This window comes from Medicago sativa, chromosome 8 (genome assembly GCF_051527215.1).
Source record: "Medicago sativa cultivar Bolivia chromosome 8, Bolivia_mono, whole genome shotgun sequence".
In the NCBI taxonomy this organism is placed as follows: domain Eukaryota; kingdom Viridiplantae; phylum Streptophyta; class Magnoliopsida; order Fabales; family Fabaceae; genus Medicago; species Medicago sativa.
This window is the reverse complement of record NC_140756.1, coordinates 64519579-64535380: the sequence shown is the minus strand read 5'-3', so window position 1 is coordinate 64535380 and position 15802 is coordinate 64519579. Positions and strand designations below refer to the sequence as shown.

Sequence of the window (15802 nt, the reverse complement as noted above, 5' to 3'; positions counted from 1 at the left end):
AAAAGAATTGATGGAGGCCCAAAGGAAAGCAAAGAACCTGACGGCCCAGTTATATGAAAACGGAGAGGAGCGCGTCGGTCGAATGATAATTGTTCTATTGGCTTTCTGTTTACTCTTTATTTTGTAAAATAACGTTCAAAAGTTATCTTCCGAAGTTTTTAAAAACACAAAAATGTCATTTAAAAGTTATCTCCAATAAAGATTACTTATTTGTGGGGGTCAAAATAGCAATCCTCGGAGAGTGTTTGGAGTTGAAGAAATATGACTCAAACTTATTGAATATGAACTCATCATCTTTTAGGATTTTTTATTCTTTTATGATAAGGATTTTTTTCTGCCTTATTAATTTGATGAACATTATTATTTTTATTTAACTTTGGTATAACAACTCTATTTACATTTTGCTATAAATACTCTTGCAAAATCTCAAGTGTCAATTTTTATTTAATTTTGATATAAATACTCTTAAGATCTAAATATTAAAGACTTTACGAATTTAATTAGTATACTCTTTCGATGTACATTTGTTTTATGGGAAATGTTAACTTGTGCCTTAAAGGCACATGTTAAGGCACATATTAAGGTTCCATAGAAATTATGCATCGTAAATTGTGCCAATTTATTTCTCAAAGGATTGAAATTAAATGTCTCAATAAATACTTGCTCTTTGTAGAAACTTTAACATGTGTCATAAGGGCATAAGTTAACATAATCCTTGTTTTATACATGAATTAAAAGATATGTTATCACGTCAATTAATAAGTTGTCAAATTCATTAATTAACATAACAACACATCATTTAATGCATGTGTAGAATATACTAATTAAACTCTGAATGTATTTACATTTTACAAGAGTATTTATACCAAAATATTTATTAACCTGACGGCCCAAAATATTCAAATGGTCTTTATTAACCTTAAAGTTGTTATGAGAAAGTTGTCACAAAAGAAATGTATGTATTGAAAATTGACAGTTTCTCATACTCACATTATATTGTAACTTTATTTCTCTATTGTTTTGGTTTTTATGTTAATACATCCATTTCTTTGTAAGAATATAGTTGTCCCACACTCCCTCCGTTTCAAAATATAAGCAAAATTCACTTTTTACGTTCATTCATTTAATGATGTATGTGGTCCATAATATGGACCACATACATCATTAAATAAATGAACCTAAAAAGTAAATTTTGCTTATATTTTGAAACGGAGGGAGTAGGTCATTAAACAAATAGATGTTCAAATGGTCTTTTGACTAAGGTTCAATTTTTTTTTATTCCCATGTGTCACCTCCTGTGAAGGGAACATATGGGGACTTAAAGGAGCCCCAATCCAATTTTTTTTATATGGTGTATTTTTATTACTCCCTCCGTCCCGTTTTAAATGTCATAATTTAAAAAAGTGTACTATTCATATAATATATTTTGACCTCATTTTTCTACTAATATATAAATACCAAATATAGCATATAAGATCTTGTTGAATTCGTCACGATGAATATTTTCAAAATATCAAATTTTCATAATTTTTTCTAATAGATTATTAAAGATATTTAATTTTAAAATTGTGCATTACCATATGTGACAGAGTCAACTAGGTCATGTAATATGGGACGGAGGGAGTAGTGAGTAATTATTTTTAGAGAAAGAAAGTCATAGGAAAAACTAGGAAAATTTAGTCTGAACAGCAATTAATCAAGATCATACTAGACTCAGGAGAATATTAATTTCAAAATCAAACTAGTTGCAGTCGAACACATGCATTATCCATGACACATTTTTTATTTAAAATTGCAACGAATCAGAGGCTAGAATATAGAATCTTATAAGTATTGTTTACTTTAGTCAACAATTCCTAGCTCTCTTTTTTTTCCTTCATTTTTTTTTTAATGTTAAGTGTTAACAGATTTTTGCTTTTCTTTTTGTGAAGTTTTCATGGCTCCGGGTTTTGATTTTGTTAGAATCTGAAAAACAGGCATAAGACACGGAGATATATGTAAATGGGCATGTTATAACCACCACGACACTCCTCAATTGAAAAAAAGTTGATATAATTCTTTTCTAAATTTCATATAAAATTTTCAGATGAGAGGCTTCACACACACTTGTTTTTCCAGAATCAACTTAATATGCATCCAGGGATTGCTGCATTGAGCATCGGGGCGCATATTTTGAAGATACTCCAACTCATGCAATATTGTTAAATATTTGTTGATTAGAATAGCCAAAATGTAATACCACGTAACATTCAGGGAACCCAAATAGAAAACTGACATAGCTAAAGTGTTTAATGTTTGTAACTTAATAGACTAAAATGACACGGAAAAATTTAGGAGACCAAAGATTTTGACTTAATCTTGTAATTTAAGAGATTGAACTTGAGCAAAGGGGAGTAAAGTGAAACCTAGTGTTAGGAAACATGGCATCCATTGATGGAGGAGAGAAAAGCTTATGAAATTCTTTCTATTGATGGAAAAATGAAATATTACAATATGAGAAAGTTGGTTACAATGTTAACATCTTAAGCCTATTTATAGGCATTAACTAACTAGTCACTATATGACTAACATATATCTCTAATAGTCCCCCTCAAGTTGGAAGGTGTGCAAAACACTTCCAACTTGAAATGAGAAAATACAAGGAAAGACATCAAGCAAATGAAAGTACAAAGAAAGATGCCGGGAATACATCGGCCAAGAGAATAGTAACAACGCTTAACCACCATCCGGTAGAAGCCAATCAACCACAAAGCCTTAAAAGGCACAGCGCTTAACCATCAAGAGTGTTCAATCACTCAAGATAGAAGCACAACGACGCTTAACCATTCATGACGGAAGCATATGAACATGTCTTAACCATCATGAACAAAAGCACAAGACAAGAAAAGAAGTGCAAGGAAGGGCCATAGTCTACAATGGAAGGAGGTCATATGTTGAACAAACTTCACACCAAAGGTAACATGAAGCAACAAGACCAAGGTTCCAAAGATAAAAAGTGATGCCCTCCAATGCCGAGCCGAGACAAGAAAAGAACCAAATGCAACCTGTAAAAGGACTGCCCAAAATTTGACAACCAAATTTTCTCTTCAAAAGTGTTCTGCCACTTGCATAATGCAATCAAAAGTAGCACAGAACATAGAGATAACAAACAGGTACCTACATAGTTCATCAGTAGGGAAAAAAAACTTCATGAACGATCCAGGAAGATCAAAACAGAGGCTGAAATCATATCAACAGATCCATTTGAAGTGCAAGAGCTTGACAATATAGAGAAACAAACTGCCAAGAATCAATGCAGCCATATAAAGATTCCTTTGATGCTCCATTCCATAGACAACACCTGAAGAGGAATAAAGCAAAGCAACTAATTGTTAATGCCAAGAGTACCAAACTGACATGATTAATCATATGCGGGGCAAAGACTTTGTGTGTGACTTCAACATATTAGTGGCTCCACAAATCCGATAGAATTGTTAAGCAAATTGATAAATGAAGCTTTAGTGCACTCCATATAAGCAATGCAAGAAAACTTCCAAACTGTCATGTTCTACCTTCAACGCATCACAAATAACCTTTACCAAATATCTTGTGCACAATATACCAGCAAAGCAACATTTCACATTCTAGCTTCCAAACCAGATGAGAATAACAATGTAATGACCTCATAAGCAAACCAAATCCACAAAACTATGATAGAACAATCCAATTACTGATCAAACACTTAGAGAACCTTAGTAGAAATTGAAGAATAACTAGGCTCAAGCTGATTAGTAACCCAGCCAAAGAATTAAATCCAAATTGCGATGTTCAATGTATTGACACACAACATAAGCGTAGCATACCAGAGAATTGAATTACCGCTTCATGTAAAATCTTCCAAAATCCAAACAATATTCCAAACTCCAAGAGTAAAGCCAATTGTAACAAGAATCACAAGATACCATACCAGATAGAGATATTTCAGCAGAGGAATTTCACCACAGCAACAAAATCCTTCAATGATACTAACTATCACCGTAACCGCAACTTTAAAGTAGCAAAGAACAAATCACAACCTCAAACAGACGTAGATTGAACTCTGAAATCACTAACCACAAAAAGAAGTTGGAACAAATCGCAATCGGAATCAAGAGAATCAAGAAACTGAATCGCTAAACATAATTTCAAAATCAAAATCGACAACTCATAGAGAAAATGAAGTATGAGGGGAAGAACGGAAGAGACGACAAAATCGCATTCCAAAATGCTCAATGGAGCGATAATAAATTTTGAAATTGAATGAATCTTGAAATTGAACAAGAAATTCAATTCCAATCAAGAAATCGATTGAGAAGTGAGAGGAATCAAAACGAATCGAATTTGATGAAAAAATGAAACTGAAACCCTAAAAATTGGGAAAAATTACATGAGCAAACGCAACAAATCGACGAGAAAATGAAAATTGAAGTGATCGAGAATTGGAATTTCTCGGAAAGAAAATTGCAGCAGAATTGTGTTCAAGGTGGATACCAATTATGCTCTGATACCATGTTTGGAAACATGGCATCCATTGATGGAGGAGAGAAAAGCGTATGAAATTCTTTCTATTGATGGAAAAATGAAATATTACAATATGAGAAAGTTGGTTACAATGTTAACATCTTAAGCCTATTTATAGGCACTAACTAACTAGTCACTATATGACTAACATATATCTCTAATACCTAGCTTAATAACCTCTAGTAGAAAATAACAGGAATGTGTACCTAAATTTTATCCTTTATTTTACTTATTTATTTGGTCAATTAGCTTAGTGCATAATTTCACCTCTTAAAATAAATACGTGATGGTTCTTGAGTTCAAATCCCGTTCTAGCATATTACAAAGTTTCTATCAACTGAGGTATGTTTATAGGATAATTTATCCTTTATTTATTGACTTACATTTTCATATTTTAGGTAGTCATGATTTAAAGGGTTGCCAATTATGGAAAGTAATTACGTGCACCAAATTACACCCTATCCTTACATTGTTATACTAATAGATTCTATTTCTGTTTTTCTTTCTTTTGCTTTAATCCTTACCGATACTCATTTTTCTTTCTTGCATCTCATCGATCGTATGCATACCTGGACGGGACACCACTTATGTGTTGTGTGCAAGTGTGAGTTATATGTCCCACATCAGATATAAAAGTAAAGGTTGAACATCTTATAAGTAAGAGGACTCATAAACCCATTGCCTTAAGGTTTTGGGTAAGAGTGTGATGTCTCTCTCGCTTATTCGGTTGCTCTAGCCTCGATGTGGATGGTTCTCCTAGGCTCCCCTCATGACCCAACAGTGGGATCAGAGCCCCGTTCGACGAAGGGTACGATCGAGGCAGCCGGTCCGTTTCGCAGAGAGAAGCAACAGCGGTACAAACAGTGTCGGTCCGTTGCAGAGAAGCCAGCAACGGCGATACAAGCAAGGCAAGTAAGAAATTCCGCTTGAAGGGGGAGCATGATGAATTGATATACTCACACTTGAGGGGGAGTGTTGTGTGTAAGTGTGAGTTATATGTCTCACATCAGATAGAAAAGTAAAGGTTGAACACCTTATAAGTAAGAGGACCCATAAATCCATTGCCTTATGGTTTTGGGTAAGAGTGTGGTTCTCTCTCGCTTATTCGGTTGCTCTAGCCTCGATGAATTGATATACTCACACTTGAGGGGGAGTGTTGTGTGTAAGTGTGAGTTATATGTCTCACATCTAATAGAAAAGTAAAGGTTGAACACCTTATAAGTAAGAGGACCCATAAACCCATTGCCTTAAGGTTTTGGGTAAGAGTGTGGTTCTCTCTCGCTTATTCGGTTGCTCTAGCCTCGATGTAGACGGTCCCGCTAGGCTCCCCTCATGACCCAACATCATTGACCAATAAAGGTGTGCCACCTAGCACTTAACATGCATATCTTTTTTCTTCTCTCTTTAGACCTTCCTATGTGGCACACATTCATTAGCCAATGTTATATAACATTGGTATTCCAATGGTACACAAGCGGTGTCCCTCATGACCCACCTTTTCGGTTAATCACTACTATCATTTTCTTTATCATATCATGAACATGAAGGACTCACATAGACATATTTTACTATTCCTTTCTGTTTTACATATAAGTGGTACAATATACCGATCCTTGTATTTGTGTGTGTGTGTGTGCATATATATATATATATATATATATATATATATATATATATATATATATATATATATATATAGGGATTCATCCCTTAATCAATAGATGAGTTCATTTTCTACAGTATTAACACTTGTCCATGACTAATTTATTGTGGTTTCATAGTTTAATACATATGATGTCATATCTTTATGTACCTTACCTTTACTATTAGTGATAACAATTTTTTTCCATTGTAGTGGAACAATTGTATGAAATTGAATTGGTAGTTGGAATGTAGCCTAGAATTTATAGTTGTATTAAAGGAGAGGAAAAATAGTAAGGATTTTTTATTGATAAAGAATTGATTTATGCAAAAATAAACTATTTTGTTGTTAATATACTGCAAATGTCTATAGGAACCTCTTGTAGGTGGAGATTATTTTCGTTGCTAGTTTTGACAATCCTAACATCATTGGAGAGGATTGTGTACCTTCTCCTGAAGGTTATTTCATTGTTACTAACTTTTCATTCTCTAAATCATTGGGAGGACTGAGTGAATTAAACTTTGCTAATTGCCCCAGAGAGGCAATGGTCAAGTAGGGTCCATGGCTCAATATTGCATTATAGTGAGGTTTCACAATTCTAAATATTTGTTATGGCTTCTCTTTCTTTGTCAATACTCTAATTTTCACGTGGTATTAATTTTAAGCAAGAACTAGTCCTTGTTTAATTCCTATCATGCTGCTTTTATCGATCTTTGACATTTTCACTCTTGTTTTAACAATTTTATGCTTACCGATCTGTTGCGAATTCGATGAGAAAACACACCAATAACAACTTGATGTGTGGAGCAAGGGATAATTAAGCAACCAATACAAGTGGGTAAAGTTATAAACACAAGCCAAAAGTAGAAAACAGCGAGATAAAAGAAGAAGAGAGAACACAAAAGAATCTGTTTACCCAGTTCGGTCCAAATTGACATAGTCTGGTGGAGAGAGCAGCCCTCCGTTCCACTGTATGATGAGTAACGTTACAAAAGAGATGTCAATGAGTTACAAGAATAAGTCTCCCGCCTAATTCTACCCAAAGCCCCAATCTCTTCCCGTAACCAAGAGACTCAATCCTAATAGTGTTTCCCAAGGTGAATCAACCTTCAAACCCTAGTGTTTGTTCCAAAGAGACAAACTCTATACAAACCCTAGTTTTGTTGTTGCCTTTCTAAACCCTTGTTTCAGCCCCCTCTATCTCAAGGTTTACATCTGGCACAAAGTCTATATTTATAGAGAAATATAACTCATAAATTTGGAACAAATATCACACTGAAGATACGTTTCTTTTTCTCCTCCTTCAGTGAAAGAATATTTGCATCAAAAATATAATATTCCCTTTCAAAATATATTTGCATCAAATCGTCCTTCATACGATACAAAAATATATTTATTGTCCATAAATATATTTTCAGCACAAAATATATTTGAAACAAATCTTTTATATTTTTAGCAACAATATTATCCATCCATCAAATTTTGAGCCATACTACAACACGATCAATTTTCTCCGGTGATGGTTGCTAACCTTGCAAAATGAAAAGGATTGGTATATAAATTACAAAAATTTAAGAATGTAACAAATCATTCAAAAATTTAAAAGTTTAAGTATAAATAAACAAATTTTAATTTTACAAAGGCTAAAAGTATGTGTTGTAAAATTTTATAGACACCAAACATGTCACTTTTTGTAGAGAAATGATTTTTGAACGTTTATTTTGTGATAACTTTCTCTCTCATACTCACATTATTTTTTACATTATCTCTCTATTGTTTTGGTTATCGTGCAAATACCTACTTTTTCTGTATAAATTATGCTTGTCTCATAGGTTGTCAACCAAATGGTTGTTCAAATAACACTCCTCTTTTTTATACGAGGATTAAAAACAAAATTGACTATATTTATAGAGATCAAAAATTTATTTAACCTAAAATACAATAACAACAGTCAATTTTTCCTATATCTTCAAAAATAAAATAAAAAACAATCAGCTTTTCTTAAAAATATAGAAAAATATATCAAAGTGATGCTGTTAAAAAAAACAAAAGTTAAACTGAGCGACATGTTTTATTTGTTGGAACGCTAAGTAAATTTGTATGTATGCTTTCTTTCAAAAAAAAAAAAAAAGTAAATTTGTATGTGAATTAAAAAAATCTTAGAAGTCCTGAATTGGATAATAACACTAGTGTTTATATCCCAGAGGTATGACTTTTAAGGGTGTGCATTCAAGGTGCACAGTTTCCTAAACCAGTGATGGCGCACTCAACATGACCATCACACTTGCGATGACGTAGCCAACATTCGGCTTGGGCTGAACACACGCATACACGTGCCTTTCTCTAGTTAACTAAATTCCACGCCAGTCATTAATGAGGCATCAGTGAGGCAAGATCATGTCGTTGGTTCCATAATGATCAAACGATCTCCACCCTTCATTTTGGTTTCCTCATTGGTCCTCGCACTATATAAGGAGTGTTTCACTCTTAGTTTTCTTACACCAAGAGTTCTATTGAGTTATCGAGAACTTTTTATCTTTTTCCTCTCTTCTGATCAGTGTACTTTCGAGCCATTTTCTCCATTTTCTTTTCGATTTCTTTGGAATTAAAGATTGATCTTAAGACCATAGTCTCATTTAAGATATTTAGACCCTTCGGTTTTTCTTAGAGTGGTCATCAGACCATAGTTCCTTCGAGTTGTCCCTTTGAAAGTTATAGTGGTTGTTGTATCATACTTGAATGGTCTCAGTACCATAATAGAGTGGTCTTTGTACCATAACAGGATCATCTACATTTGTAGCTGAGTTGTTTTATCATGAGGACATTGTGGTTGATAGTTTGTTTACACGATTTCAGACAGTGCCATGAACCATGTTAAAGACAGTGACCTAGTCCATGACTCATCACACTAATTTCTTCGGTAGTTGGAAATATTTTTGAACTGTTTGTAACTATTGTTCCGACATTATATGATTAATCATAATATTTTATTGTGTGAGCCGTATATCGTTTTAACATTGATGCATTTTTAGGATTGTATTCGAGCATATGACCTCCGATTATGAGGGAGGAGATCTTTACAAGTACTCTTGGGTATGATTAATTTTACTGTTATAAATATTTATCGAAACAACAAAAATTAAATATTTTGTACAAACATTCAATTATTTGTTAGAATTTCATATTTTTTATTTGAAAATAAATAATTCATCACTTTCTTTACTAGAGACATTATATCACTTTTTTACCAGTTTAAAAATATAAAGAGTATCTAAGGACAACATAAACGAAAATATTTTGTTTCGAATTTGATTCACTTTGTTTCGAATTGGATTCACTGAATTAACAAAGATATTTTATTTGAAAGGGAATTAGCATGATCTTTATTTGCGTCCAATCCAAAACATTTTATTCGAAGAACGTACGTAGTTAATTATGACAAAGGATACATATGTATTTTAGATAAAATAATAAAGGTAATTATGGAAGAAAAATAATAAGTTATAATGGCCTTACCAAACATAAAAGTTATAATGACATTCATACTTGAAGTATGCCTTTAAATTTTAAAGTCAATCTATACTATTCGTTATATCATATACACTTAAATTGTCAACCTCATACTAAATATAAGCCTTTTAGCTTTATATTCATTCACATCAAGAAGCCAACTCTAAGAAATAGTTACATAAATTGTAGCGTGAATGTTTTAGAGTCATCTCATTCTTTATAAGGTCAAAACAACTAAAAGAGAAAAGATGTCAACTTGAAGTATGCCTTTAAATTTTAAGGTCAATCTATATCATTCGTCATATCATATACACTTAAATTGTTAACCTTAATGATGTCTTCAATGTATTCAACCTCAATTTCAAAGACATCATTCTTTGTCAATCATTTCGTCAAATAATTGCAAGATTTTATTTTAACTTTGATAAACTTTCAATATTAAATTTTTCACATAGATTTTGTATTCTCATAGCTATGTTTATGGATCAACTTATATACTCTTGATATTGTTCACCAACTATCATTAAACCATGATACTTTTGTCAATTGAGTATATTGTAATAATACACAAACTTTATGTCATTACATCTTTGCTATAATAATATTTAACATACATTTCAATTTGAACTTCAACTTTTCTTTTATATCTGGCCAAGATATAACATACATTGAATGCATTTAAACATACATAGCAAAATAAAACTTGATCATAAAAGAATGTTATAATCAAACTTCATACGATAGGATTAAACATGCAAGTCATATACTCCATATCAAATTAAATATAACACAAACATTTTTATCTTAGTTATCATATAACTAATACATATATCATAAATTCATTGTGTTAAATTCAAGTTTATTTTAAATATGTTCAATGCTAAATTTCAATAAACAGTCACATAGAAAAATAAACAATGAGTCGAAATCATTAATATTCTCTATGACTTTCTTCCATGAACATATATCAACTTACAATAATTCAAAACATACCCAAATTATTTTAATAACAAGAAATTAACAATTACTTTTCATATTATCATGCACATATAATAGCAACACAATATTATTAATGATAATAATTTCTTACACAAAACAAATAATATTATTAAAGCAACCACTTGATATTTATGACCGAAGCACATACACTAATTTTAAATGAATAAAACAAACAATTTCTAAGCCCAGAAATTATCAAATTCAAATTCAAGATAATAGGTATCTTTACTTCATGCATATTTAAAGAGTTTCTAATTCATGCATATATGAGTCTAGCACCATATGTTATTCAAAGATAGACAAGAATCTTAACTTTTATCTTTATTATTCTTCCAATTTCGTTTACTCTTTCAATCTATGAGTCAAAGTATGAAACTACCAAAATAATTTAAAGGCCAACATACAAACAGAAATTGCAATAACAATTATATACCATGTAAGCGATCACATTACGTACTCATAATCAGAAAACAACAAGTTCGCAAGTTGGGTTTCGGTTTTGGTGGAAGCGAGAAAGTCGTGTTGTGTGACCGATACATCAAAGTTGGTACAGAAAGTAAGCGGTGCAAACGCCGATGACTCCGCCATGGTTTGCAATGGATTAGTTCGGCCAAGAGTTGCAACCACACCAGAAATCATGTGTTGATATATTTGATTAATATTTCTCATGTATATCATTTGATTTCGATGTATGGTTAGAATTGAATATTGCGAAATAGCTTGTATAATGGTTTATGATCACACTTTCATCAAATTTCATTTAATTTATCTTTAAGCCATTGGCGAATCACATGTAAGAGAAAACTTAACCAAATTCCTGCAGACCCCAAAACAACAATGATTCTGACCCACGGAGAGGATACACAAGCATCTAGCATAAAAGCATTCCAAAGCCAATACCACAAGATAGAGCAAGTGGACCCAATAACTGCTCCAACAACCACCTGGCTCACTGTATGAAGTTTCTGTGACACCCGCAGGTATGACTGGAAACATAGATAAGCATGTGAATAAGACATTTGACATTTGATATCACGACAGTAAACTTAAAATTAAGAGATTCAGGTCACGGCACAAGGAACAAGCTGCATACTCTAGATAACAAATAAATCTAACAAGGGTTTTCTATAAACAGCTTCAACTACTACCAGAAATCATGCATTTTAACATTACATTGCAAACATGGATTACTTTGTGTTACTAGGTGTTACTAGAGATACAATAGCTATCTATTTAGAGTCTTTTTATAGAATGGGAAAAAAAGTTTGGGGAGGTACATTGAATTAAGTAAGCATATCAAAAGAAGAATTCGGACTTAAACCCATTTACAATAGAAATTATATATGGCGAATCTTAGACTTCAACTATAGACTTTACCTTAAAATGGCCATTTTAGACTTTAGCTAGCAGTTTCAATTGATAATGCTGTTTGTTTATTGGTACATATATATTGGTAATCTAGATACTCAAGTGTGATACTATTTACACCGTGTCAATGTAAGACGCAATACATGCTTAAATAGATTCTTGTGAAGAGGGAGCATACAAGATCGAAGTTATCTAAACATGATGCACCTAACATGTCAGTCCAAAATACCTGGGTTCTTAAGTGTAATATTGTCTGTCATGGATCACACAAAATAAAAGAAAGTTAGGTACCTTACAAATGAAACGGGAATAAAGGATGTACTAGTACACTAAATTGAAATACTATATGCTTACTAAATAAGACCCAAATGCCAAAGCCAGACCACTAATGGTGAGTTCATTTATTCTTAACAATTCAACACCTGTAGCATCATCAAAGAAACAAAAAATTAGGTCATGATTACTTAATTTGAATGAAAATAATAGGTGAAAGAAATTACTTGACAATATGATAAAAATGACAGTAAAGAAGATGGATTGAGCATGTGAAGATGGCATTCCAGGGTCAGATTTCAGGGTTGAAGGTCTTTTCTGATTCAATATCTGTTTGAGTGAAATAGAAAACGTTGCATTTAAAATGGATCCTTGATGAGTCTTTATTTAGTCTATTTTTATGCATTATTTAGTTTAGTTTTATTTAGATTTGATTTTATTTTATTGCAAATTTATTTCCTTTTTGAATCTTTTACTTCAAATTGCATTTTATTTTATTTCAGGAACGAATATATGATGGAAGGTGTCTTGGAGCAAAAGAAAAAGGTCTGAAGCAAATTCAGTGCAAAAATACGAAGATACGGAGACAAAAATATGTCTCTCTCAAGTCAGAACCTTGGCACGGCCCGTGCCACCCTCCAGAGTCTCTTTTGTTGCTTTTTCTTCGGGCCCAAGTTACCCTATTTTAGCTTTACTGATTAGCCCTTATAGTTGCTTAGATTTTAAGTCAATTGTAAAGCTATAAATAGAGTAGCACTCCATCATAAACATTGACCTTTTATTCTTAGAATTTATTTTTAGTAACAATTATTTTAATAAAGTTCTTTTATTTTATTTCTTTACTTTCTTTCTTGCAATTTATTTTATGCTTTCACTCTTCTTCCCCATGTCTACAATGAACATGAATGAGTAGACTTCTTTGTCTTGGGATTATTGGATAAGTCTAATGACGTAATCCTAATCGAACCAAGCTTTAACCCTAATTTCATGTAACTCTAATTTCTAATCTAAATTCACCGTTTTAATATGAATTAACCATTATCAAACTGTAGAAGCGAAAGTGGAGGGTTTGATAATTGTTAATCCATTATCTCAAACATCAATTCATAATGCGAAGCGGAGCTTTGATGTTGGAACAAGTGAATTTAGACAAGAATTGCAAAGGCAGTGAAATAGTCTTTGCAATTCTTGAGACGCAAGTAGTTTCAATCCTTATAAGCATCTTTTAGTAATCAAGTCAGCGAAATAGGCTTGGTTGCAAGGGGTAAACTCTCACCGGACTTGATTGGAAAGGTGAGGGGCTAAAGGGAAACCGGTCTTTAGAAATTAGGTATAAAACATGGAATTAGAAGTTAAGGTTTTGGCTAGTAAAGGATTCGTCATTACGATGAACCAATGATCCCAAGGCTCTTTTTATTATTGTTATTTAATTTTAACCAACTGAACCCCCTCTTTTTAATCTCTTTTCTCCTCTAATCAATTTCTAAAAGTTTATTAGATTGAACAACTCCCTAGCAGAACGATACTCTTTTACTACTATTACTTCGATAGACCGTGCACTTGCAGTTTGGCCTATCAAGTTTTTGGCGTCGTTGCCGGGGAGTTGACTAATTTAATTAACTTTTTCTTTTTGATTAGAATTCTCTTTCTTTTTCTTTTCTTTTCTTCTTTTTTTTTCTTTTATTTTTTTCTTTCTGTTATCGTTAAATTCTTGGGTTCTCAAGCTTTTATGCGAAAAACTAGAAATCGAGTGGTGTTCATACCCGAGATCGAAAGGTTTTTACATAGAAGGAGGAGAGAGGCACGAAATAATACCGCCATGGCTAATCGCACTCTCAAAGAGTATGCAACGCCGTCTACGACTGAGCCACAAGCTATTATAGTGTACCAAACGGTTGAGGATGACAACTTTGAAATCAAGTCCGCCCTACTTAACTTGGTGCAGCAAAACCAATTTTTGGGATCCCCCACCGAGGATCCCAATCTTCACATCTCTGCTTTCCTACGAATTAGTGGAACCATGAAGGAGAACCAAGAGGCTATAAGACGTCATCTCTTTCCCTTTTCCTTAAGGGATATAGCTAGCGCTTGGTTCCATTCCCTCGAAGTCGGTTCCATTACTTCATGGGATCAGATGAGGCAAGCATTCCTTGCCTGGTTCTTTCCCCCATCTAAAACTGCTAAACTAAGGGACCAAATTACTCGGTTCAATCAAAAAGATGGGAAGTCTCTCTATGATGCGTGGGAGCGTTTCAAAGAAATGCTCAGACTTTGTCCCCGCCATGGTTTAGAGAGTTGGCTCATAGTCCACACCTTTTATAATGGCTTGTCTTATACCACTAAGATGCATGTTGATGCAGCTGCAGGTGGAGCTCTAATGAACAAGAACTACACGGAGGCATACACCTTGATTGAAGATATGGCTCAAAATCATTACAAGTGGACCGACGAGAGAGCCATCGCTAGTTCTTCATCCTCCAAAAAGGAGGCGGGTGTGTACGAAGTCTCTAACTACGATCATCTTGCTGCTAAAATTGATGCACTAACCCAAAAATTTGAAAAATTCAATGTTAGTGCTATCTCTTTTACTCCTGCATCTTCTTCTTGTGAAATCTATGGTATAACTGGTCATGTTGGTGCTGATTGCCAACTAGGTAGTGCTATTATTGGTGTTGAGCAAATGAATTATGCTCAATACAACCAAGGGATGAGACAAAATCAAAACTTTTATAAAAATCAAAATCCCTATGGACAAGTAGCACCACCTGGATATGCAATCAACCAAAGAGTCACTCAGAAATCTAACTTGGAAATTTTGTTGGAAAACTCTATTGCCAATCAAAATAAATAACTTCAAGAACTTAAAAACCAAACCTGATTTCTGAACGATTCTCTTTCCAAACTCAATACCAAGGTTGATTCTATTTCTACTCATTCTAAAATGCTTGAAACACAAATCTCCCAAATAGCCCAACAAGTGTCCACTCTTTCTTAAGCACCGGGAGTCTTTCCCGGTTAAACCGAAGCCAACCCTAAAGCTCATGTTAATGTTATTTCTGTTGAGGGTAGTAAGTTAGGAGAAACTATTGCTAAGGTTAAAAACATTGAGAAAGAGAGTGTCAAGCTTTTAGGTGAGAAAACTGAGAAACCACTTGATAAGACCCAAGCTCCTTCACCTTTAAAACATGCTAAGCTCAATTTGGAGGGTCAATTCAATAAATTTGTCAACATCCTTAAAAGAATTTGCATTAAAATACCCTTTGCGGAAGCTTTGTCTAGGATGCCTCTATATGCCAAGTTTTTAAAGGAAATTTTTTCAAAGAAAATGACTATAGAGCATACTGAGACAATAGCTTTGGCTAAAGACACTAGTGCAATCATCCAAAAGACACCCCTTAAGCTTAGAGATCCAGGTAGTTTTGCCATACCTTGTATGATTGGGAGTGAGACCGTTGACAAAGCCTTGTGTGA

At 33.3% G+C, this 15802-nt stretch overlaps 1 protein-coding gene and 1 non-coding gene across 2 annotated transcripts; both read right to left on the bottom strand.

Moving 5' to 3' along the window:
• Window positions 1-11089: 11089 nt before the first annotated feature.
• Window positions 11090-14152, bottom strand: LOC146900487 (lipid phosphate phosphatase epsilon 2, chloroplastic-like). Its single transcript, XM_085736949.1, has 4 exons — window positions 14147-14152; window positions 12559-12712; window positions 12413-12480; window positions 11090-11676 (listed from the first exon to the last, which is right to left on the bottom strand). Exons 1-4 carry the CDS (start codon window positions 14150-14152, stop codon window positions 11440-11442), a joined length of 465 nt encoding a protein of 154 aa, XP_085593075.1. The 3' UTR covers window positions 11090-11439.
• A 361-nt stretch (window positions 14153-14513) lies between these two features.
• LOC146900486 (small nucleolar RNA R71) lies at window positions 14514-14620 on the bottom strand. The gene has a single exon (XR_015024337.1). It is a non-coding gene; the product is annotated as a small nucleolar RNA R71 (small nucleolar RNA).
• Between the last annotated feature and the right edge of the window lie 1182 nt (window positions 14621-15802).